Raw genomic sequence first — 24,442 nt, forward strand, 5'->3', positions numbered from 1 at the left:
TCAATACCATTTGAAAGCCACAGAAATTTTTCTCTGTTGTTCTTAAATTCCAGTTTCTTCAACATATTTTTGAAATTGAACTTTCCCCGACAGTCTCAAAAATATTTAAATATTCACTGTGGTACCTACTGTACTACGACTGCTGTGTTGTGTACCAGTTTACTACAAGTATAAAAGTAAGATTTAACAATGAAGTAGGGCCATAAACTGCCCCAATACTGGAGTCATCAATATGGTATGCAAATGAAAAAGTGGAGGAAGGCTCAGAGTAATTTCATTTAATCTTTGCAAACTTTTTTAATTCTTTTTTAATTTCTTATATTTCTATAATTCACAGATTACTGATCACATTAGAAATACAAAGCCAAACTATCAACAGACATTTTTACATTTTTGTATGATTTTTACATTGTCCCATTATTTAATTGTTGTGGATCACAGCCAAATATCACATAATTACAGCTGAAAAGAGGAGCAAATTAAGTAGAATCTGAAGTTCAAGAAGAATCAGTTTGCATAGGCCAAGATGATGAATTTCATTAAATTGATATTCATTTCTTTAAAGTGGGCATCCTGTTAACATTGCTGATCTGCTTATTGCTTTAGTTGGAGATACTTCTACAGGACATGGCAATGTTTAACAGTAGCTAACCAGATGTACACTTGAATGTACAACACATTTTCTCACTACTTGGTGGAATGTCACTGCCTGCTTCTAGCATTACTTTTGAGAGCACATTTTACATACTGAAAGAATATACAACGTCCTCCTTCACATGGTATTTATCAGTGATGTTATGGAACTGTTTGTGACACAAAAATCTGTTTGAATTGTAATAGGTGTCACTGATGTAGTTATACTGACAGTGACAGTCATCAGTAAGTAGTCGTTTGTTTTAACTTAGCTATCCATCATAATGTTACAAGCCTTCTGAGCAGCTATTAAAAATAAATTATTGATCCTAGGAACTTGGATTCTGTGCATTTTGTTCTCTGTGTGTTGGGTAGTGCACTAAACGAGAGGGAGCCAGATGGCTTACAGTTCAGAGCTCCTCCTGCTACCCTAACCCTGGGTCCACTTGCATGGCTCCAGAAGGCTACATTATTGACATTATTGGCGCAGATTGCCATCAGTAAGTTGCAAGGACGCCTAATGGTGCTCTAGGATATAGCTAACAGAGAGTGCACAGTGAATGTCTCTCCAGTAATACCGAAAATGGAGATAGTCATTTTCCAACAATTTCTATTAAAGTTTACAAGAGACAAATAGAAGCTTAAAATCAAGACAAGATTGACTGACTGAAGAAAACAGGAATTTAATACAATCAAATACTGAAAACAGATTTGAAAAGCAGGCAGCACAGGGGGAATGACAACCCTGAGATTGTCTGGCGCTTCTGAAGAAGACCTTACCCAGCAGAAGGTGCAATCTGCCCATGACTTGTTCTCTCTTGCATGGAAGACACAGTGGAGCTCATTTCCACCTTACTTCTCTTCTGCTCTTGGTGATGTTCTCTTGTATTGGAGATTTGGTGGACTGCAGACAATATTAATAAATTGGGTGATATGGCATCTTGGTAACGGTTAGGGGAGCTGGAACTTGGTAAACCACGTTTAAATTTCAGTTACAGTTGTGAGATATTTTTGCACAGACGTACTGTGAGGCACAGATGTTACCAGTGGTCTATTACAGGTACTGATGTTTGTAATACTGTTCTAATGTTATGGTAAAGGAAATAGTAAGGTTTGACTAACAAAAGTAAATGGATCTAACCATTTATTTTATTGGAATGTTTACACTGCTGGTGATGTGGTCGTCGTATGTCACTATTGAGGCACTTGTTGCATATTCAGTAATCTCTCTCTCATTGCATTTTGGCCATTATACACAAGGACCAATCTACATACATTAATATATACTGAGGCACCACATGTATCTACCAGGGTAACAATAATATATACCATGCAGTGGGTGCCACAGTTCATTTTGATATCACAGAAGTGGAAACGTGTTACATCTAGAGAACTTTATATGAATGTTGCAATTTCACCAGTCGAGATATTATCGAGATATAATATGGAAGATAAGTTTAAGTCACAAGGCATGGTATGTGTTGTTCAACATCTTGAAATATAAAATAATGTAAAAAATTGGAGATATGCAGGTTCCTTCAAAGTATGCTGAGTCAGTGTGGGCACAATGCAGTACTGCAAAAGCAACATGGTGGACGCTTCTGACATCTTATCTCATTACACGTCTTTACTTAAAGGAACCAAAGGTGAGGAACAATAAAAATGATGGTTCTAAAAGTATGCAGTATGAGTAGCTAGTAAATGATTCTTAAGAAATAATACTACAGCATTTTATGGAAGGCAGAGGAGAAGTGGCGTTCTACCCGCTCAATTGCTGCAGGTGGTGCTATAAGGCTGGCTTGTGAAAGTGTGCCGTCAGTCAGCTGAAGGCAGCGGTGCACAGTAAGAGCAGCACTGGCAGCAACCGTCTGGCCGTTTTTGCAGGAGAAGAGGATGCAGGCTGCTGGTCCTCGAAGCATTCTGCGAAGAACTCGTCCACGTTGCGGTAGAGGTGTGTGCTCAGGTCAGCCACGGTGTGGTCCTGGTCTGGGTAACTCTGTCACAACAACAACCACAGCCTCGGAGAGACAGTTTCATGATGGCCAACAAATAGCTTTTAATTCAGAACAACAAAAATGTTAATTAGTTATTCAAAAAACATCCTCAGTTACAAAGAAAGCAGGAACTGGGAAACAAGCTGTAAAGTAAATGAATAGGCCGCCACCTAATGGAAACCAAGATTCCTGTCCAACTAAATCATACCATACCACTTTGCGATGTACTGAATCTTAATGAGTACATGTTTGCAATGTTGTTAAATTATTAAATTGAAGAAATAATGGTACTTCGAGCACAGTTACAATGAAATATGGCGAAACTGTTATGCAAACTAGTTTCTATTCAAAAGTATGCTCAACGAATGTGAACAATAGTAAAACTTATATTTATAAAATTCTGGAAATTCAAAATTCCATTATTGTAACCTACATAAGGAGCAACACCGATAGCCAGTTAAGTTCAATATTATTCAAACTTTTGTGAAGCTCACTGTGATCATTAAATATATTATAAAACAAATTGTTTCATTTTGGCCACAATATTTCAGTAGAAGTTGATTAACTAGCACATAATTTGCCTGACATAAGGCAAATCCAGGATTCAGTTTCAGGTGGAGCTAACTTTGAAAAGATACACAAATTTTCATCGAGAGACTCAAGCTAAGTATCAGCTTTCATAGCTCACCAAAGTGGTTATGTTATAAGGCAAACTGGTGAAAATATCAATAATTGATTGAACTGTTGATTTTTCAATGCACATCAACACACTTTTCTATGAAAACTTTAAAATTCCTCTATGATCTTACTCAAACAGAAATTATACGTCATGATGTGAACTGAATCATAGAAAAATCGAAGTCCCAACTATTGTACTACGTAACCACTTCCCACCCAAAACTCAGCTGCACAAAACGCCACAAACTCGGAGCCTAGAGACAGGGCTCCTCACTCTTTTGAGTCAGAAAATCAAGTCCCTCTCTCATCTGAAACCCAAGCCCAGCTTACTACACCCCACAAGATAAAAGAATAGCTTCCTTCCCATTGGCTGCCACAATTGCTTCTTCCTACTGTGGCACTCTGTCCTAGTGAGATGCATTACATTACAGTTTTATACAACTTTTGAAGCACTTGGTCAACATGAATTAACAGTTTTATAATAAATCACACTCAAGGAGTGACCAAAATGACATCAAACATGATATACTGGTCCTCGAACCGTTCTGCGAAGAATCGTCCACGCTGCGGTAGAGGTGGGTACTCAGGTCAGCCACGGTGATATATGTAAATCCTTAACATTGATACCTTGTTTCTAACCAAAGGCATAAATAATATGCCCATTTTTGAAGTAGTGATATTGAAGTTTAGAAAATACTGTAGTTTAGTTTTGCATCCTTTAGCGTATACATTAAATGTTTATAAGTATGAATCCAAATTCAGTTTCTTTTGGTGCGAGTTCAATGATGAGTTGAACCAGTGCCTGGGAGGCGCCAGCGCCTGCTGGCTAAGCTTTTAGACTGGCTCAGACTGCTTACTGCTGTACCTGCACCAGCCTTGAAACATTGTTACCACTTCTATATCTCGAACAAGGTTCTGCAAACAGTAATTACTTTTCCGCTCAAAGAGAAACCCAGCGTTCATTCTGTAATCGTTCAACTGAAGAACTACAATCATATAGTATAGATAATGAGAGACAGGCAAGGACAGTTGCATCAAGAAAGGCTTTATATGTATCAGAGGATCTATCATTACCTGGAGGGGGAAAAAATCAAAAATGCGCTGACGGAAAAAATTCGCAACATCAAGAAGGAGTTCTGTGACAAACGAAAGTTGGTAGGCGTGTTTCTAGATCTGAAAAACGATACCTATTAAATTTCGCACCAGTCGCATAAGGGTAGCGCCAGTGGCGCCACTATGAGGATAAAAAACAAGTTTGTTTCAAATGCATTTTAAATACATTAGTTACCTTTGAGGTTATATGTGGGAGTGTTGATGTTAGTCAAGAATGCCTTTTAAAACGACAAAGACGCCATTATAGAAACCTCGCTGAGTTTGAACGATGTCGTGTAACTGGGCTACGAGAAGCTGGTTGTTCCTCCTCCAACACTGCAGAAGGAGTTTTGCAGGAATGTAGCCACTGTACGTGATTGCTGGTAGCAGTGGTCACGCAAATGTATGGTCACAAGAATATGTAAAGGCTCTGCCACAGCAGTGCTGCATCTCCAGCACCAAAATGAGCAGCAGTTGGTACCATATTGACACAATAAACTCTTAGAAATCAATTACTTCAACAAAATCTTCGGGCCAGACGCCCTGTAACATGCGTTCCCCTGAACCCAAACTACCGCTATTTGAGACTTTAGTGGTGTCAAGTGAGAGCTCACAGTAGAGTGGAGGTCTGATGTATTTTCTGATGAAAGCTGGTTCAGCCTCGGTGCCAATGACGGCCATGTGTTGGTTAGGTTGGTTGTTTGCTTGGTTCGGGGGAAGGAACCAGACAGCGAGATCATCGGTCCCATTTGGTGAGAGAGGGATGGGGAAGGAAGTCGGCCTCGTGCTTTTCAAGGAAAGGAGGCCAGTTGATGGCCTACAGACAACTTGTTTGCATGCTAGACACTCTGGACCTACACCTGGAATTACCATCTGGGGTTTGATTTCGTATGACAGCAGCTGCATACATACCGCTGCTGCAGCCCAACATGCTCTGCAGAGTGTCGACATGTTGCCTTGGTCTGCTCGATCACCAGATCAGTCTCCAATCAAGCACATATGGGACATCATCAGACGTCAGCTCCAGCACCATCCACAAGCAACAATAACTGTCCCTGTACTGACTGACCAAGTGCAACAGGCATTGACCTCCATCCAACAAACTGATATCTATTAACATTTATAAACCATTTGGATACTTTAATCTAAATTCATATCCGATGATGCCACCTTTAGTGTGTTGAAACTGGTTATCCAGTAAACAGTATTGAGGCGATATTGGCTTTTCAAATATTTCTACAACAGAGTGATCGCTCCACTACGCACTATGTGTTCACTGCAAGACGATTATCCTGTTGAAAAACGGCACCACGATACTATCACATGAAGGGAAGCACATGAGAACGCAGGATCTTCGTTATGTATCAGCATGACATCACAGATCGCTCAGGCACTACCAACCATGACCCAATGTCAAATCCGATGGCTTCACACATCATGTCACAAGGAGTAAAAGTGCTGATCTACTCCAAAACAACTGAAGAATTGGACCTCTTTGCAGGTCGCTGCCATCATTCTCACCAAAGATGGTCATCTGGGATAGTGCAAAACTGCAATTCATCGCTCAGCCCAGTGCGAAGGCATTCATCACCAGTACGTGCTTACCTGTCCCAGCGCCACTCCAAACACAGCCGTTTGTGTTGTAGTGTTAGCAGCAGCCCACTTATGGAACAATAAAAAAAAAGGTTGCTGCTAATTTCCAACTAATGGTGTGGTTGTCCTCTGATGGAAGGTGCAGATGTGAAGAGGTTACGATGTGCTTGGTGCACAACAGGGCGATCGTCTCTTGTGGTGGTCTGACGTGGTCGACTGGAACTTTGAAAACAATTATGCCTGCCCTCACAGCCCCATGCCTGCCCTCACGTTGCCTTGCAGTCCAGCATCAGGTCACTGTCACCACCAATTGTCCCACAAATCTGGATATTGCACGATTACAGCAGTTGGCCAAATCTTCTTCACAGTGATTACTCATGATCGGACGTTGTTGATGCTCTTTGTATTTCCTTCCAGGTCTTGTAACAACACTAAACACGAACATCAGTAATGCGCTTAAATGACAGTTCTACCTGATTGCAGGTCTTATCATTTACCTACCTGTCGATAGAGTATGAAGTTATACTGAAATCCTACCATGTCTTCATGGTGCTCCACTGCCTTTGAGAGGCAGTGAACTTTCTCAGAACTTAAGGAGGAAAACTAACAATGACAGTTATTTCCTAAACCAGAATTTGAAATACCGCACATCTCCCTTGGCTTACGTTGCACTGCCTGCACTGCACTTCCTCAACCCTGCTCCGTGGCTACTTTACTTTCTTTCGTTTCTGTTCCACTTTCCTTCTCACTTTCCATTGGTTTTTTTTTTTATTTTGTTTCCCTCAACACCGAAAAACATCTTGAACATTCTTTATATTTACATTAATATACACAGGCGGCAAAAATCTTAACACGAAAAAATAAATAATGTAGAACAATGAAATTTTCGAAATTGATTGTCTAGGTAACATCTTTAAGTGATTAACAGCGAAAGCTCACAGTTTATTGTAAGTATCAGATAAGCCATCCCAAATGTGAAATGCCGCTGCATTAATTCTGGTAACCACCAGAAAGTTGAATGTAAGCATAAAATGTCAATGAATTTTCTTGTAAAGTTGCTGGATGTCAGTTTGTGAGATGGAGGTCAATTCCTGTTGCACTTGGTCAGTCAGTACAGGGACAGTTATTGTTGCTTGTGGATGATGCTGGAGCTGACGTCTGATGATGTCCCATGCGTGCTTGATTGGAGACTGATCTGGTGATCGAGCAGACCAAGGCAACATGTCGACACTCTGCAGCAGCGGTATGTATGCTGCTGCTGTCATACGAAATCGCACCCCAAATGATGAATCCAGGTGTAGGTCCAGAGTGTCTAGATGCAGACAAGTTGTCTGCAGGCCATCAACTAGCCTCCTTTCCTTTGAAAGCACGTGGTCGACTTCCTTCCCCATCCCTCTCTCACCAAATGGGACCGATGATCTCGCTGTCTGGTTCCTTCCCCTGAACCAACCAACCAACCAACCTAACCAACACATGGCTGTCACTGGCACCGAGGCTGAACCAGCTTTCATCAGAAAATACATCAAACCTCCACTCTACTGTGAGCTCTCACTTGACACCTCTTAAGTCGCAAATAGCAGTAGTTTGGGTTCAGTGGAACGCATGTTACAGGGCATCTGGCCCGAAGATTTTGTTGAAGTAATTGATTTCTAAGAGTTTATTGTGTCAATATGGTACCAACTGCTGCTCATTTTGCTGCTAGAGATGCAGTACTGCTCCGGCAGAGCCATACATAAAAAAAATGGTTTTCCCTCCCAGTAGTGCTATGTGGCCATCCCGAGTGCAGTCTTCTTGCGACCATACATTTGCGTGACCACTGCTGCCAGCAATCACGTACAGTGGCTACATTCCTGCAAAACTCCTTCTGCAGTATTGGAGGAGGAACAACCAGCTTCTCGTAGCCCAGTTACACGACATCGTTCAAACCTAGCGAGGTTTCTATAATGGCGTCTTTGTCGCCTTAAAGGCATTCTTGACTAACATCAACACACCCACATACAACCTCAAAGGTAACTAATGCATGACTTTTGAATTATTTCTAGGATAATCGTCCTCCGCATATAGCACGCAACTCTGTGAACTGTCTGCCATTCCCATGACTGTCTAGCTCTCCAGATTTGTCCCTGATGGAACATGGGTGGAACCATCTAAGAAGTCAACTGCATCACACTGCCAGCATGCGGAATATCAAGGACCAATTACAGCATCTGTGGGCCAACTAGCCTCAGTAGAGGATATAACGTATCTACGACACCCTTCAAAACTGAATCATTGCATGCATCGAGGCCAGAGGGAGTGCAACGTCAAAAACTTTGACTCGACTTTGTCATCACTGAGATAACGTCCATAAGCTCTCAACCAGTGAATTTTCGTTTCAATTCCTCCTCCACTTCTGTGTCCTGCACTTTTCTTGTCATTGAGTTTAGTTACCAATACTGTCAGTCATACTTCGTACTCTTGTAATAAATCTACGGGTGATCAAAAAGTCAGTACAAATTTTAAAACTTAATAAACCACGGAATAATGTAGATAGGGAGGTAAAAATTGACACATATGCTTGGAATGACATGAGGTTTTATTAGAATCAAAAAAACACCCCATATTGCTAGACATGTGAAAGATCTCTTGCGCACGTCGTTTGGTGATGATCGTGTGCTCAGGCGCCACTTTCGTCATGCTTGGCCTCCCAGGCCCCCAGACCTCAGTCCATACGATTATTGGCTTTGGGGTTACCTGAAGTCGCAAGTGTATCGTGATTGACTGACACGTCTAGGGATGCTGAAAGACAACAACCGATGCCAATGCCTCACCATAACTCCGGACATGCTTTACAGTGCTGTTTACAACATTATTCCTCGACTACAGCTATTGTTGAGGAATGATGGTGGACATATTGAGCATTTCCTGTAAAGAACGTTATCTTTGGTTTGTCTTACTTTGTTATGCTAATTATTGCTATTTTCATCAGATGAAGCGCCATCTGTCGGACATTTATTGAAAGTTTAAATTGTTTTGGTTCTAATAAAACCCCATGTCATTCCAAGCATGTATGTCAATTTGTACCTCTCTATCTACATTATTCCGTGATTTATTCAGTTTTCAAATTTATGCTGACTTTTTGATCACCAGCTACATCCCACATTCAGCATACTGTTTAATGGAAGGCAACACTGGGGATGTAAACACATCTGTACGTTTTAATTCAGTGGCACTCAAAATTCTTTGCTTAAGAGCTAATATTGCCATTTTAGGGTGATACCTCGTGCCGCATATGAAGGGACATGGGGATGGCGGTGGAGTGGCCACTCAAAGAGAAATTCAATTCACCAAACCATGGTTATTGACAGAAGCTTACACTTATACATTTTCAGCCTACATATTATAAGGTATCACATCAAATATTTAAAGTGAAACGAAGAATATGTGCTGGCATAAGCTGGCTCCTGCACACCAGGTGGCAAAGAAGTTGTGTGAAGATCTATAGAGGCCAAAGACAGACTTGCAAGAAACGATCCGCCAACGCCCTCTCGGCCGCCACCAATATTTAGATTACCGCCACAGACCGGAGGGCCCAGTCAGTCAGTCATCCAATGAGTCAATGTGTCATGTCATCAGTCGCAGTCCAGAGACAGTCAGAGTCGCAGTTAGGCCAGAGTCAGGCAGAACATAGCGACCAGAGTAGTGTACATAGCGGGACTTACACTTTACCAGCAGTCAGGCTAACGTGGAGTATTATAGAATAGCCTGTACCACAACACATAGACTACGTTAAGAAACTTCTTGTTTTTATGAGTAAAGAGCCTTGTTAACACATACATGCAGTCTGCGTCATAGACAAGGATACTGGCCACATCATCTTCTCCAAGCCTACAGTGACAACGAAACGACACAAAAACTGGCAACGAGTATAATTCAGTGTAGATTTTGCTTGCTTCTCTTGTGTTTCCGACTTCAGGGGTGATCGTATTCAAGTGTCTGCTAATGTATTGTCATGTACTTGCATGTATTCCAGGACGGGAGCAGCAGAACTAATCAAATTTCTCTTTTCAGTGGCTTTATTTGCTTTTTGCTACAAAACATTTGGATAAAACACGGCTACCCCGCCCCCTTCAACCCCTCCCTACGCGCCTCAGCCTCAGGCGGCCAATGTGGTGGATCCAACACAAATTTTTCTGTTTCAGAACCAACAAATTGCTGCTTTGTTGACGACGGTACAACAACTTCTGGATGCACACGTGGCGTCGGCCACACAACAACAACCAACCGACCGACTAGACCAACAAGTGCCGCCGAGCATCACACCAGCGTTTCGGCAGTTTAACCATACCTGACAGATACCTGACACAGTTCCAAGCACAATGTCAAGTTCATCATGTTGAAGGTACAGTAAAACTACAACACTTTTTTTCGATTGCGGGGTCCCCAGTGTTCAGGTTAATACAAAAACTATTCCCAACTGCGTCTCCCGATGAACTCAGATATGATCAAGTAATCGCCGCATTAACTAAATATTATGGCCAGCAAGTCCAAGTAGCTGCAGCTAGATATATCAGGTCTTTCGTTTGCAGAAAAAGCCGGAACATATGTACCATCAGTGGTACACAGAATTAACGGACATGACTAGGAAGTGTAGATTTAAGTGTAGTGTGGCAACTTTCACAGTAATTTGATGATTAGGGATGCAATAAAATTCAATGTCTCCGATAGCAGAATACAGGAACAGATCTTAAAGTACTCTGATCCATCACGACCGCAAGTGTTGCAAATTTAGAGCAATATTTTCGGGTGCCATAGCGGCCAGTAAGTTTGACCGGGCCCCGATTTGTGGGGTCAAGTCGCCCCTTGATCGCGACCGCCCCAAGTAGCCACAGCAACGATCGCGTACACAGCAGCGCGGACAGCCACAAAGACAGGTAAACAAACCTGCGAACTTAGTGAATCCTTGCCCTAGATATGAGACAGGATTGCCCATCACGCAACGTAGCGTGTTACACGTGTGGAAATAAAGACGATGTCCGAGCAGTTTGTTTGCAACGGCACAAAGACGCCAGTTTTGCCCGCTCCTAGAACAAACAGGCTCGTGCACATGCAGTGACCGTTGTGTTTTCCAAACCTACAACAGGTTCTGATAAAAGTAAGATTAAGGTTGTGCCTCCCTCTCGCCCTAGTGCTGTGCAACGGCGTTCTGATGAACTATTTGTCTCGTTACGAATTGCCGGCCATCGTGTGAACTTTGAGTTGGACATACAGTGAGTCCAAAAAGTATTCGTCTAGTTGTAACCTTTTTAAAAAAAACTAAGTATATATCACGTGAAAGGAAGGATGGATGGCTCCGATGACTCTGAGCACTATGGGACTTAACTGCTGAGGTCATTAGCACTTGGAACTACTTAAACCTAACTACCTAAGGACATCACACACATCCACGCCCAGGGTAGGATTCGCTCGGCCACATCGGCTGGCTGAAAGGAAGGGAACATAAAATGTGTACATCCAGCCATATGCAACGAACCTTGGTAAGTTATTTTTATTGATGTACAAGGAAATAAATACATCCATAGCGATAACTAATTTTACAAAATGGAGAATTTATTATTCAAGTGCTACTTCAAAAAGTATTCGTCCTCTCAGTTTTTTTAATTTACAACCTGAAAATATGATTTCAATTACAAGAATTAATATTTAGTGGGGTTTCCCTTTGCAGCTATTATAGCTTGTAGTCATCTGGGCATCGACTTTACCAAGTTTGTCGTCAGAGAGGCTGGCATTTTGTCCCATTCGTCTTGAAGTGTTTGTTTTAGGTCTCTATTGTAAGAAATGTGTCTTCTCCTGATGCTATCTTCCAGTACTTTCCAAAGGTGTTCAATAGGATTAAAGTCTGGGCTCTGAGGAGGGGTGTTAAGTTGTTTTGGGGTATTGTACAAGGGTCACAGCCTTGTATTTAGAGGCATACGCTTTTGGTCGTTATCTTGTTGAAAAATGTAATTTCCTTGCAGACCTAATTTTTCGGTGCTAGGATTCAGATTGTCCTTTAAAATATTGATATACATATAGTGATCCATTGTACCGTCTATGAAATGTAATTTTCCAACACCTGCAGCACTCATACAGCCCCACACCATCAGGTAGCCACCACTGTGTTTAACTGTTGGCCGCATTCTACTTACGCCACACCATTCACGTGACATTCGACCCGAATACGTTATATTTACTCTCATCAGAAAATATTACTCGCCACAAGTCTTCCTTTTTGAATCTATATTCAATCGCAAAATGAAGACGTTTCTTTCGATTCTGTTCACTGACCCAAAATTTCTTGCGCGTTACCCCTGCCGTGATACCCATACGTTTTGAAGGTATTTCGGATTGTGTTGGCACATACTTTCTTTCCCCTAGACTCCACAGCCAACTTAGGAGCGCTGATTTTAGGTTTCTTCTTCATTTCACTCCTGATAAATGTCTTGTCTGCATCAGTCAAAGTGTGAGGGCTTCCCGTACGTGGTTGATTTCTTAATGATTTTGTTGGGCAAAATCGATCTGTTATCGACTGAACCGTCGATCTAGGTCTACTGACTATTTTAGCAATCTCGTAAGGAGCTTTGCACTCATTATGTAAGTGCAGAATAACTTTCCTTTCGATCAGCGTCGTCTCACTACTCTTACGGACGATGGCGCTTATTGCACAGTATCGACGCCGTTCAGAACCACAACAAGCGATAGAGTGGGGCCGCGCACGGTTGACTCTAGTGTATCCCGTGGATCAGCGTTATAGTTTAATCACTGCGTGCAGAATTTCAGCATGTTCATATGGTGGACGAATACTTTATGAACTAGCTCTTCTATTACATTTTCTATTTTTTTAACCTTGCTGTCGATTTGGATGTATTACTTTCCTTGCTTTTAAACAAAAATGGCTTACGAGGTTCTTCTTACATGACTGGCTCTTTAGATTTTGTATACATTTCTTTTCATGTTACACAGACTTTGTTTTCTAAAAGATATCCTGCTAGACGAATATATTTTGGACTCACTGTAGGTGTCTCAGCAACTTTGATTAATCGTGCCACGTACGAACAGTTAGGCTCATCACGCCTGTCTAAATCTAGCAAGCACCTCACAGCTTACAACGGACAGGAGATTCCAGTGCTGGGACAGTGTAGTTTGGCTGCAACTTAACAAATCTCATACGAGGACAGTGAATTTTATAGTGTTAAAATCAAGAGATAGTAAGAACATTTTTGGTTTAGAGTCCTTTGATTTGTTTGGCCTTAGCCTTCACGAAAACGTAGTTTCCATATCAGTTTGTGATCCAAAAGACAGTGTCGCTAACTTGGATAAAGATTTTCCTGAACTATTTTCAGAAGGAATGGGGGAAGCTATCAACTTTGTAGCGCATGTTACATTGAAAAACAACGCACAGCTTAAGTTTTTTCGTGCCCGCCCCGTTCCAAATGCTTTAGCCAGTGAATTGAAATAATTGCAAGGTAATGGTGTAATTGCTCCCATTTAAGCTAGTCAGTGGGCAAATCCTGTTGTTTTGTTGCCGAATCCTTCTGGTCTCATTCGCATTTGTGTTGACTTCAAGTCTACAGGCAACCCACAGACTTATCCGTTACCTCGCCCTGAGGAACGCATGGACAGGCTTGGTGCAGGACGTTATTTTTCCAAGATACATCTGCGTGATGCCTACTTGCAAATATCATTGAATGAAGAATCACAGAAAGTGATTGTTGTAAATACACACTTAGGACTGCTCAAGTATTGCGGTTGCCCTTCTACAGTGCTTCCGCACCGGCCATTTTTCAACGTTACTTGGAAGAGCTGACTGCAAAAGTGCCATTTTGTTCAAACTACCTTGACGATATTGTTGTCTCAGATCGTACAGCAGAGGAACAAATTGCCAATTCGCGTACTCTTTTTCTAATGTTGTCAGAAGCAGAACTCAAGTGTCATCTCGAAAAGTGTGACTTTTTTCAAACTGAACGACAGTACTTAGGTCATGTGATAAATAGTCAGCCGGCCGGGGTGGCCGTGCGGTTCTACGCGTTGCAGTCTGGAACCGCGTGGCCGCTACGGTCGCAGGTTCGAATCCTGCCTCGGGCATGGATGTGTGTGATGTCCTTAGGTTAGTTAGGTTAAAGTAGTTCTAAACTCTAGGGGACTGATGACTTCAGATGTTAAGTCCCATAATGCTCACAGCCATTTGATAAATAGTCAGGTTGTGCACCACAACCAATCTCATTTGCTTGCAATCCGTGATCTGCCTGTTCCTCGCAATGTGCAGTCGGTACTAGGCAAGGTGACATACTACACTAGATTCATACCGAATGCCGCTCAGATCGTGGCTCCATTGCATCGCAAGAATGTACCTTTAGTGTGGATTAAAGGCTGCCAAGACACATTTCAGAAAATCAAAAATGCTTTGCTTAGTGACGGATGTTTAGTGCATTTTGATCCTGCCAAACCGGTAGTCTTTCAAGTTGACGTTTCTTCCTACTTAGCACAGAATTGGTTCTCAAGACAGACCTTTTGCTTTCGTCTCAAAGTTGTTAACTCAAACTCAGTACAATTATTCTCAAATCGAAAAAGAATCTCTCGCTATTATGGTGTGACGAAATTCCATTGCTATTTGTATGGTCGCAAGTTCTATTTAGAGACAGATCACAAGCCTTTGCAGTCCTTATTTCATCCGTTAAAGCCGGTTCTTACAAGCACAGCTCAAAACCTGCAGCGATGAGCTTTGTTGCTTTCGCAGTATCAGTATAAAATTGTGTATAGATTTACGGCAAAGCATGGCAATGTAACCGCACTATCTCGTCTTCCGATTGGCCCAGGCTCTGATTTTGATGCATCTGTCGCATCTTGTTGCCAAATTGATGCACAGGACTCTGAATTGCTGGAATGTTTTCCCTTGCACTACAGAAAAATTGCACAGGCCACAGAAGCAGACCCAGATTCCCAGATTTTGTTGCATTACATTGGCACGAATTGGCCTCGCTCACTGAACAGTATTCAGAACTCAGTTGTGCGCCGATATTTTGCACGTCGGCTTAACATTTCCGTTCAGCAAGGTGTGATTCTAGTTCAAATGACAGTTGACAATCGCCTGTGCTTATTTCCAAAGCGTTTCGAGTGCTCCACCAAGGACATTGGGGAATTGTTCGCACTAAACAATTTGCGCGGCGGCACTGTACTTGGCAGGGCATGGACGCCCATCTTGAAGAGATGACGTCACAGTGCCATGCATGCGCGGAAAACCAATCCGCTCTGGCACAGACATTCTCAGCATGGCCTACGACTCAATAATCATGGAAACGAGTGCAGGACCATTTTGGAACACTCGTTGGCTCATAGTGGTAGATTCTTTTAGCAAGTTTCCATTTGCGGTGCCTATGGCTTTTACCACATCACGTACCACCATTCAAGGGTTGTCCTCCATATTTCGCACAGCTTTGCCAGAAGTACTTGTATCGGACAACTGACCACAGCTCACTTCAGGTGATTTTGAACAGTTTTGTGAACGCAGTGGCATTCGTCATCTAACTTCTCCGTTTCACCAGCAATCCTACGGAGAAGCAGAACGCTTCATACGCACTTTCAAGCAACACATGGCCAAGCTTCGCAGCACTCACTCACGGAACAGGCTCCTGCAACTCATTCTCGCCTGCTATCGCTCCCAAAGCAGGTGTTGACAGATGTGATAATTACCGAACTATCAGTTTAATAAGTCACAGCTGCAAAATACTAACGCGAATTCTTTACAGACGAATGGAAAAACTGGTAGAAGCCGACCTGGGGGAAGATCAGTTTGGATTCCGTAGAAATATTGGAACACGTGAGGCAATATTGACCCTACGACTTATCTTAGAATCTAGATTAAGGAAAGGTAAACCTACGTTTCTAGCATTTGTAGACTTAGAGAAAGCTTTTGAGAATGTTGCCTAGAATACTCTCTTTCAAATTCTGAAGGTGGCAGGGGTAAAATACAGGGAGCGAAAGGCTATTTACAATTTGTACAGAAGCCAGATGGCAGTTGTAAGAGTCGCGGGGCATGAAAGGGAAGCAGTGGTTGAGAAGGGAGTGAGACGGGGTTGTAGCCTCTCCCCGATGCTATTCAATCTGTATATTGAGCAAACAGTAAAGGAAACGAAAGAAAAGTTCGGACTAGGTATTACAATCCATGGAGAAGAAATAAAAACTTTGAGGTTCGCCGATGACATTGTAATTCTGTCAGAGACAGCAAGGGACTTGGAAGAGCAGTTGAATGGAATGGACAGTGTCTTGAAAGGAGGATATAAGATGAACATCAACAAAAGCAAAACAAGGACAATGGAATGTAGTCTAATTAAGTCGGGTGATGCTGAGGGAATTAGATTAGGAAATGAGGCACTTAAAGTAGTAAAGGAGTTTTGCTATTTGGGGAGCAAAATAACTGATGATGGTCGAAGTAGAGAGGATATAAAATGTAGGCTGGCAATGGCAAGGAAAGCGTTTCTGAAGAAGAGAAATTTGTTAACATCCAGTATTGATTTAAGTGTCAGGAAGTCATTTCTGAAAGTATTCGTATGGAGTGTAGCCATGTATGGAAGTGAAACATGGACGATAAATAGTTTGGACAAGAAGAGAATAGAAGCTTTCGAAATGTGGTGCTACAGAAGAATGCTGAAGATTAGATGGGTAGATCACATAACTAATGAGGAAGTATTGAATAGGATTGGGGAGAAGAGAAGTTTGTGGCACAACTTGACCAGAAGAAGGGCTCGGTTGGTAGGACATGTTCTGAGGCATCAAGGGATCACCAATTTAGTATTGGAGGGCAGCGTGGAGGGTAAAAATCGTAGAGGGAGACCAAGAGATGAATACACTAAGCAGATTCAGAAGGATGTAGGCTGCAGTAGGTACTGGGAGATGAAGAAGCTTGCACAGGATAGAGTAGCATGGAGAGCTGCATCAAACCAGTCTCAGGACTGAAGACCACAACAACAACAATCGCTCCCACCCACGAGTTGAACCATCACCGGTGAAAGTTCTGCATGGCCGCCGCCATCGTATGCTGCTACACTTGCTACACCTACCACAGTTTCTGGCACAGTCAATGGTCCGCAAGTATCGCTTTACACCGTGCGATATTGCACTCTTCAGGGTTTATGGCAACCGTGGGCGCTGCGAAAGAGGCGTGATGCAGGAACGCATTGGTTCTTTTTGTATTTGATTGCATGCCCGATGGTTTGCAGCGTCGCCACCAGAACCGAATTTGCGCATGTCATTTGCCCCATGATACTGCTGCTTTTCTTACCCCACATTCATGGCTCCCCGAGACCGCGCAGCCCTGACGGCCTCCCGCTGGTGCCACCAGGGTACCCCAGGAGGAGCGGATGGACAATGCGCCCTCGCCCCCACCATCCCCGCTCGCCGAGCCCATGGACCTGGATCCACCATCGCCGTTTCCGACGCCGTCGTCGCCCCAAAACACGCCCTCGGGCTTGGACGTGTGCCTTGGCACCAGTCTGCCACAGAGTGTTCCCGTTGCCTCACAAGCTAAAAATGGTCCAAATGGCTCTGAGCACTATGGGAATTAACATCTGAAAGTCATCAGTCCCCTAGAACTTAGTGCTTAAACCTAACTAATCTAAGGACATCACACACATCCATGCCTGAGGGAGGATACGAACCTGCGATGGTAGCAGTCGCGCGGTTCTGGACTGAAGCGCCTAAAACCGCTGGGCCACAGCGGCCGGCTCTCACAAGCCAGATGGTGTGGTACGGTCGGGAGTAAGCCATCCTCAGCTCATCTGGACATCCAGCATCCACCTCCTCCCTGTTGTCGTTCGCAGCCTCACTACACAACAGTGGCATTTCGGAGGAGGGAGGGGAGAGGGGATGGAATGTGGCGCCAGCGCACCAGGCGGCAAAGAGGATGTGAGAAGATTGATAGAGGCCAAAGACAGACTTGCAAGAAACGAGCCGACAACGCCCTCTCGGCCACCGCCAGTATTTAGATCACCGGCACAGACCGGAGGGCCCAGTCAGCCAGTCATCCAGTGAGTAAATCAGTCGAGTCATCAGTCGCAGTCCAGAGAGAGTCCCAGATGCAGTTGGCTAAGCCTCTAGCCAGAGTCAGCCAGCACATAGCGACCCGTGTAGTGTAAATAGTGGGACTTGTACTTCACCGGCATTGAGGCTAATGTGGAATACTACAGAGAAACTTGTACCACAACACCTCGACTATCTTAAGGTAAGTAATTATTGTTCCTATGAATAAAGAACTCTGTTAGTGCATGCATGCGTGCAGTTTGTATTATTGACGAGGGTACTGGTCGCCAAACAACATCCTCTCCTTCCTTCCCATGATACAACGCTACAGGGCAACGAGTCGACACAAAAAATAAAAGTTCCTCACAGTCGTCTCTAATTTTTTTATTTTTTGCAGTAGGAGAATGAAATTTTTTGTGAACATACTTAGAACGTTTAGCTATAAGTTGATATATAAACGTATTTTCTTTTATTTACAGGTGAGCCATAATGGACTGTGAAGTAGATGTCAGGTTTCGGTCGGTGATAGGGTTCATCTTAAGACTGGCGATGACTCTCTACTGGAAAATCCACGATGTGGTAGACCATTGACGGCAGTGAGCGATGAGAATAACGAGACCATTGATCAAATCATCCAAAATGACAGGTGTGTGATGACACAACAGCTTGCTGAAATCAGGGGTGATGGTAAGGGGGAGGGCTATGAGGGCTATACCCCCCTCCCCCCCATGAAGTATCGTATTACACTGGATAAAATTACTTCAGAAATCAGTGAATATATTACTCCAACAGATTCAATGATTTTTTGATAATCTTCTAGCAATATAGGTTGCAATATATTTCAAACACATTTTAACAAAAGAATAAGAGCGGCAAATAGCTTACTGTCTAAATCAATAAATATCATTTAACTTAAAATAGGGGTCTCATTATTTATTAATAGACATTTTTTACCCTGAACTCCAAAACAGTTGCCAAAAACTAAGCAACACCAAATTTTACCAATTTGTCTGTAGAGGATCCCAACTCTCCTTTTGTAAGCCATATTCCATTCCCCCAAACCCCTCCCCCTCCCCCCCCTCCATTAGCCCTCCCCTTGACCGACTTCTACAATCGCCGCTGGCTGAAATGACTCGTCTGTCATTGGGTAGTGTGATATCACTGGTACAGTCACTAGGGTACAGAAAAATCTGTGCACGTCGGGTGCCTAGATTATTGACAAGAGAAATGAAAGCGATGAGGAGGAATGTGTGCGAGGGTCTCATGAAGACCTTTACTTAAGAGTGGAAACAGTGTTTTGATGGCGTCATTACCCAGGATGAAAGATGGTTGTTAGCTTCCGACCGTGAGAGCAAAAACCAATCCATGGAGTTGCGTAATCCAGATTCCCCTCGGAACAAGAAAACAAGACTTTCATTAACAGCAGGCCGAAAGGTGATGGCCTACTTCTTCTGGGATCACTGTGGTGTCATTTTCATTGACTTTTTGGAACCTGGCTCCACAATTAACCGGGACCGTTACTGTTTGTCATTGGTCAAGCTGCGACGTGCCATCTTGACCTACAGACCACAGCTTCAGGATCGGCTCATCAGACTACAATGCCAAACCCCATGCAGCCCTTATGACACAGCAGAAAATCGGGGAAATGGGTTGGAAAATTGTTCCTCATCCTCGCTGCAGTCCGGACTTGGCTCCGCCTGATTTTTACCTCTTTGGTCGTCTGAAGGCCCACCTGTGCGGTATAACATTTGATAGTGAGAAGGACCTTATTTCCTGTATTAAGCGATGGTGTAAAAGTCAATGGCCAGAATTTTACCAAAGCGCATTTACATCATGGAAAGAACGTGGGGCCAGATGCGTCACAGCTGATGGAGGCTACACTGGGTAGGATCAATGTATAGCTAAATGTTCCAAGCATGTTCGCAAAAAATTTCACTCTCCTCCTGCAAAAAAATTAGAGACGACTGTGCAAACCTTTTTGAACGTCCTTTGTAAATTGGAAATACACATATTTTTCTAAAAGCTTGTATAGTGTTCAGTTTTCTTTCCCTAAACTGGTACTGCGACCAGTGCCATGGCAACAGGATCCTGTGTTTGTTTCGCTGCTCTCCGAGCACATTTTATAGGCATCTTCACGTGCTAGTATCTCAGAGAATACGAAGTGGCTGCAGCAGTCAATCAGACTTTTCTATTAGGTCAAATGCAACACAAATAGAGGCGCTTTTAAATAATACAACTTGATTGATTCAGAATTGTCACAAAGGGCAGAATGGCGGATGTCAGCATTGTATATAAAAGGTTTAGAAGTCAGTTTTATATATTGTATTATGCATATTTTTGGAAGTGGTTGATCCTCATTGGGGTCAACACATCGACCACATTACACAACGAATACTGGGGCCACTTTTCCCAATCAGATGGCATCTCACCAGCAGTGATCCACAGAAGCAACTGTCAAACTGAAAAAAACCCAAGGAACTTACATTTGTGGGCCAAATACGTGGTTTAAGCACTGATATTGTAAAAAATTATTACTCCCAACACAAGTAAGGTAACAAGAATGATATAAAATAACTCATCGAACGACTCAAAAAAGAAAATATTTTTACTAAAAAATAACGGAATGAACTACCTCTGTCATTCACACTGACAATAACGGTGATGTATATTAGATCTAGCCTGACCACTATTCACGAGGCAGCAGCACTGTTCAGAGTAAAAAATAATTAATGGTCACTTTTCCCATTCTTGCCACTTTACCACACCTTTCCCTATAAGTCTTACTGTTAACTGGCAACCTAGATAAATTAGCATGTTATACTGATTAATTACAGTAGCTGAAACATGAAACATGATCACAGATGTTTAATAAGTGTTTTAATGTCATTTTTCTTTTTCTTTTAATCATTGCATTGCATTACTGCAGCCCTAACCTGATTTCACGTTATTTATTACAATATGCACCACATTTGAAGATGAAAGTCTCGATAATGCACGTTCACGAATCTGCGTTACTTCCGTTTCACATTTGTACCGTAGAAGCTGATCGGTGCTACTTGCACACTTTCGTGACTTGTCACCACTGGAACACAAACAATAAAATATTCCCCCTCTTACTTGTATTAATCCTGCAGTGACCGCGCTTCATACCACTCTGCCCCTGACGTAAGCGCCACACTTTACTTAGCTCAGGACCAAATTCACCAGCGTAATTAAAACTGAGTATATCTTAACTGAGCAAGAAAAATACACTCGTAAGAAGCTCTCAACGTCAGTTGCGGTTTATGGATCTACGTCTATATTTACATCCATACTCCGCAAGCCACCTGACGGTGTGTGGCGGAGGGTACTTTGAGTACCTCTATCGGTTCTCCCTTCTATTCCAGTCTCGGTATGCCTCTGTGTGGGCTCTAATCTCTCTGATTTTATCCTCATGATCTCTTCACGAGATATACGTAGGAGAGAGCAATATACTACTTGACGCCTCGGTGAAGGTATGTTCTCGAAACTTCAACAAAAACCCGTACTGAGCTACTGAGCGTCTCTCCTGCAGAGTCTTCCACTGGAGATTAACCATTATCTCCGTAACGCTTTCGCGATTACTAAATGATTCTGTAACGAAACGCGCTGCTCTCCGTTGGATCTTCTCTATCTCTTCTATCAACCCTATCTGGTACGGATCCCACACCAGTGAGCAATATTCAAGCAGTGGGCGAACAAGTGTACTGTAACCTACCTCCTTTGTTTTCGGATTGCATTTCCCTAGGATTCTTACAATGAATCTCAGTCTGGCATCTGCTTTACCGACGATCAACTTTATATGATCATTCCATTTTAAATCACTCCGAATGCCTACTCCCAGATAATTTATGGAATTAACTGCTTCCAGATGCTGACCTGCTATATTGTAGCTAAATAATAAAGGATCTTTCTTTCTATGTATTCGCAGCACATTACACTTGCCTACATTGAGATTCAATTGCCATTGCGTCAATTCGTTGCAGATCCTCCTGCATTTCAGTACAATTTTCCATTGTTACAACCTCTCAATATACTAAAGAATCATCCGCAAAAAGCCTCAGTGAACTTCCGATGTTATCCACAGGGTCATTTATATATATATTGTGAATAGCAACGGTCCTACGACACTCCCCTGCGGCACACTTGAAATCACTCTTACTTCGGAAGACTTCTCTCCATTGAGAATGACATGCTGCGTTCTGTTATTTAGGAACTCTTCAATCCAATCACACAATTGGTCTGATAGACCATATGCTCTTACTTTGTTCATTAAACGACTGTGAGGAACTGTATCGAACGCCTTGGCTGTTGCTGAGAACTGCCTACCGCACAAATACTTCATTCAGGTCACATGCGGCCCATAGGCTGCATTTTGACGACCACTCTGTTACTGATAGATAATATATTGTGTCTGCCTGGTTTTTTTCTGCTCTTCTGCAGAAACAGGTACATATTAGTCCTCAAGCTGTTGATGTGTAGAGGAAATTGCGAAGCCGCATATCAGGTTTTGAGCCCTTTTCCTTCAGTTAGAGCATCATTAACAACTCAAACACCCTGTCTCTCCCACGCAAGTCACTGCAAGTGGAGGAGTCTTACAGCTGAAGTGAGTGAGCAAAAAATTTGGTTTATCAAACAGGGAAACATATAGCTGGTATGATTTTATCTTACATCAACAGCATCTGTACATTTTGCTACTTGTTTTCTCCTCCTGGATCTAATGTCTTGAAGTATCTCAGCCTTTACTTTCTACAATCTACTTCCACTTCCGACGAATACCTGTTGTCTGAAGATCACGCCCGCATCTTCCAGGGCTCGCGCCAGCATCATGGAGTGCTGGTAATGGACGTTATCGTCCGCCGTGCCGTGGATCAGGAAGAACGTCTTGTTCTGGAATCGTTCCGCCAGCCTGGTGACGTCACTGGCGTTGTAGCCCGCCTCGTTATCCTCTGGCGTCGGTAGTCCCATGTACACTTCCGTGTACTGCGAACCTGAGGGAAACGCGAGTATAAGGACATGTGGTGTCCGGCATCTATGCAGGAATTTCTGTTTATAAATATTGTCTGCTAGTGAACCTGGCAATGCTTCGCAATTGCTGAATATGTATGGGAATTGCATATACATCCTAAATTTCTTGGCCCCCTTCTATCTGCCCATCTTCTCACGCCTCCCCCCCTCTCTCTTTCTCCGTATATCTCCTCTTCCCCCCAATCTATCTGTGCATAACTTCCTCCCTCCTGTCTCTGAAGCCGGCCGGTGTGGCCGAGCGGTTCTAGGCGCTTCAGTCTGGAACCGCGCGACCGCTACGGTCGCAGGTTCGAATCCTGCCTCGGGCATGGATGTGTGTGATGTCCTTAGGTTAGTTAGGTTTAAGTAGTTCTAAGTTCTAGGGGACTAATGACGTTAGAAGTTAAGTCCCGCAGTGCTCAGAGCCATTTGAGCCAGCCTGTCTCTGTACATCTCCGCCTCACCCTCTCTATGTTCATTTCCGTCTAAATGTTCAGCAGAGTATCCCGTAAGGCTTTGAAGTAAATCCTTCAGGATCTCTTCAAGTTTTTGGTAACAATGTTTCCCCTTTATATATTACGTTTCATATGTAATATGTTACAAAAATATATCGCCCATGTCTGTCTGCATGTTCATTAGAGTATTCTGTAAAAATAAGAAGTAAATTAGTCACGAACTTTTCGATATTTTTGGTAACTACCCTTCCCATATATATATATATATATATATATGTGTGTGTGTGTGTGTGTGTGTGTGTGTGTGTGTGTTATACATGCTACAAAAATTATATAACCTATGCCCGTCCAAACATTAATTACAGTGTCACCTAAAAATTTGTTGGAAATCTGTCAAAAAGTTTTCAACATTTTCGGTAACAAAATTTGTCCTTTATATACTACATATATTTTTATATGTTATTTATGTATATTTACATATAACTCTCAAATTGATTTTTTGTCTATGATAACATGTCAAACTGAACGCATTTTTAAAATTTTCATTTTCATACTAAAATTACTATTACCATCAAAAAATGTTCAAATGTGTGTGAAATCTTATGGGACTTAACTGGTAAGGTCATCAGTCCCTAAGCTTACACACTACTTAACCTAAATTATCCTAAGGACAAACACACACACACCCATGCCCGAGGGAGGACTCGAACCTCCGCCGGGACCAGCCGCACAGTCCATGACTGCAGCGCCCAAGACCGCTCGGCTAATCCCCCGCGCGGTTATTACCATCAAAAATTTAATTTCGTTATTGTAAACGCAACACCACCGGATACCGGTCACCAAACAACGTCCTGTCCTTGCTTCCCATGGTGCAAGTGACAACGATACGACACAAAAGATCCCATCCTTGGACCTCTCCCTGTAGACACTATGACTGTG

General features: G+C 42.7%; 1 protein-coding gene across 1 annotated transcript in view; it reads right to left on the bottom strand.

The window, feature by feature from the left end:
- Positions 1-1,764: 1,764 nt before the first annotated feature.
- LOC124797921 (venom dipeptidyl peptidase 4-like) overlaps positions 1,765-24,442 on the bottom strand; it is a 425,918-nt gene continuing 403,240 nt past the window's right edge. Inside the window, exons 15-16 of the mRNA XM_047261054.1 lie at positions 22,821-23,032; positions 1,765-2,629 (exon numbers count right to left, since the gene is read on the bottom strand). Of these exons, the coding sequence (XP_047117010.1) occupies positions 2,453-2,629; positions 22,821-23,032 (389 nt within the window). The 3' untranslated portion in view covers positions 1,765-2,452. The remainder of the gene's footprint in view (positions 2,630-22,820; positions 23,033-24,442) is intronic.

This window comes from Schistocerca piceifrons, chromosome 5, assembly GCF_021461385.2.
Source record: "Schistocerca piceifrons isolate TAMUIC-IGC-003096 chromosome 5, iqSchPice1.1, whole genome shotgun sequence".
Lineage (NCBI taxonomy): Eukaryota > Metazoa > Arthropoda > Insecta > Orthoptera > Acrididae > Schistocerca > Schistocerca piceifrons.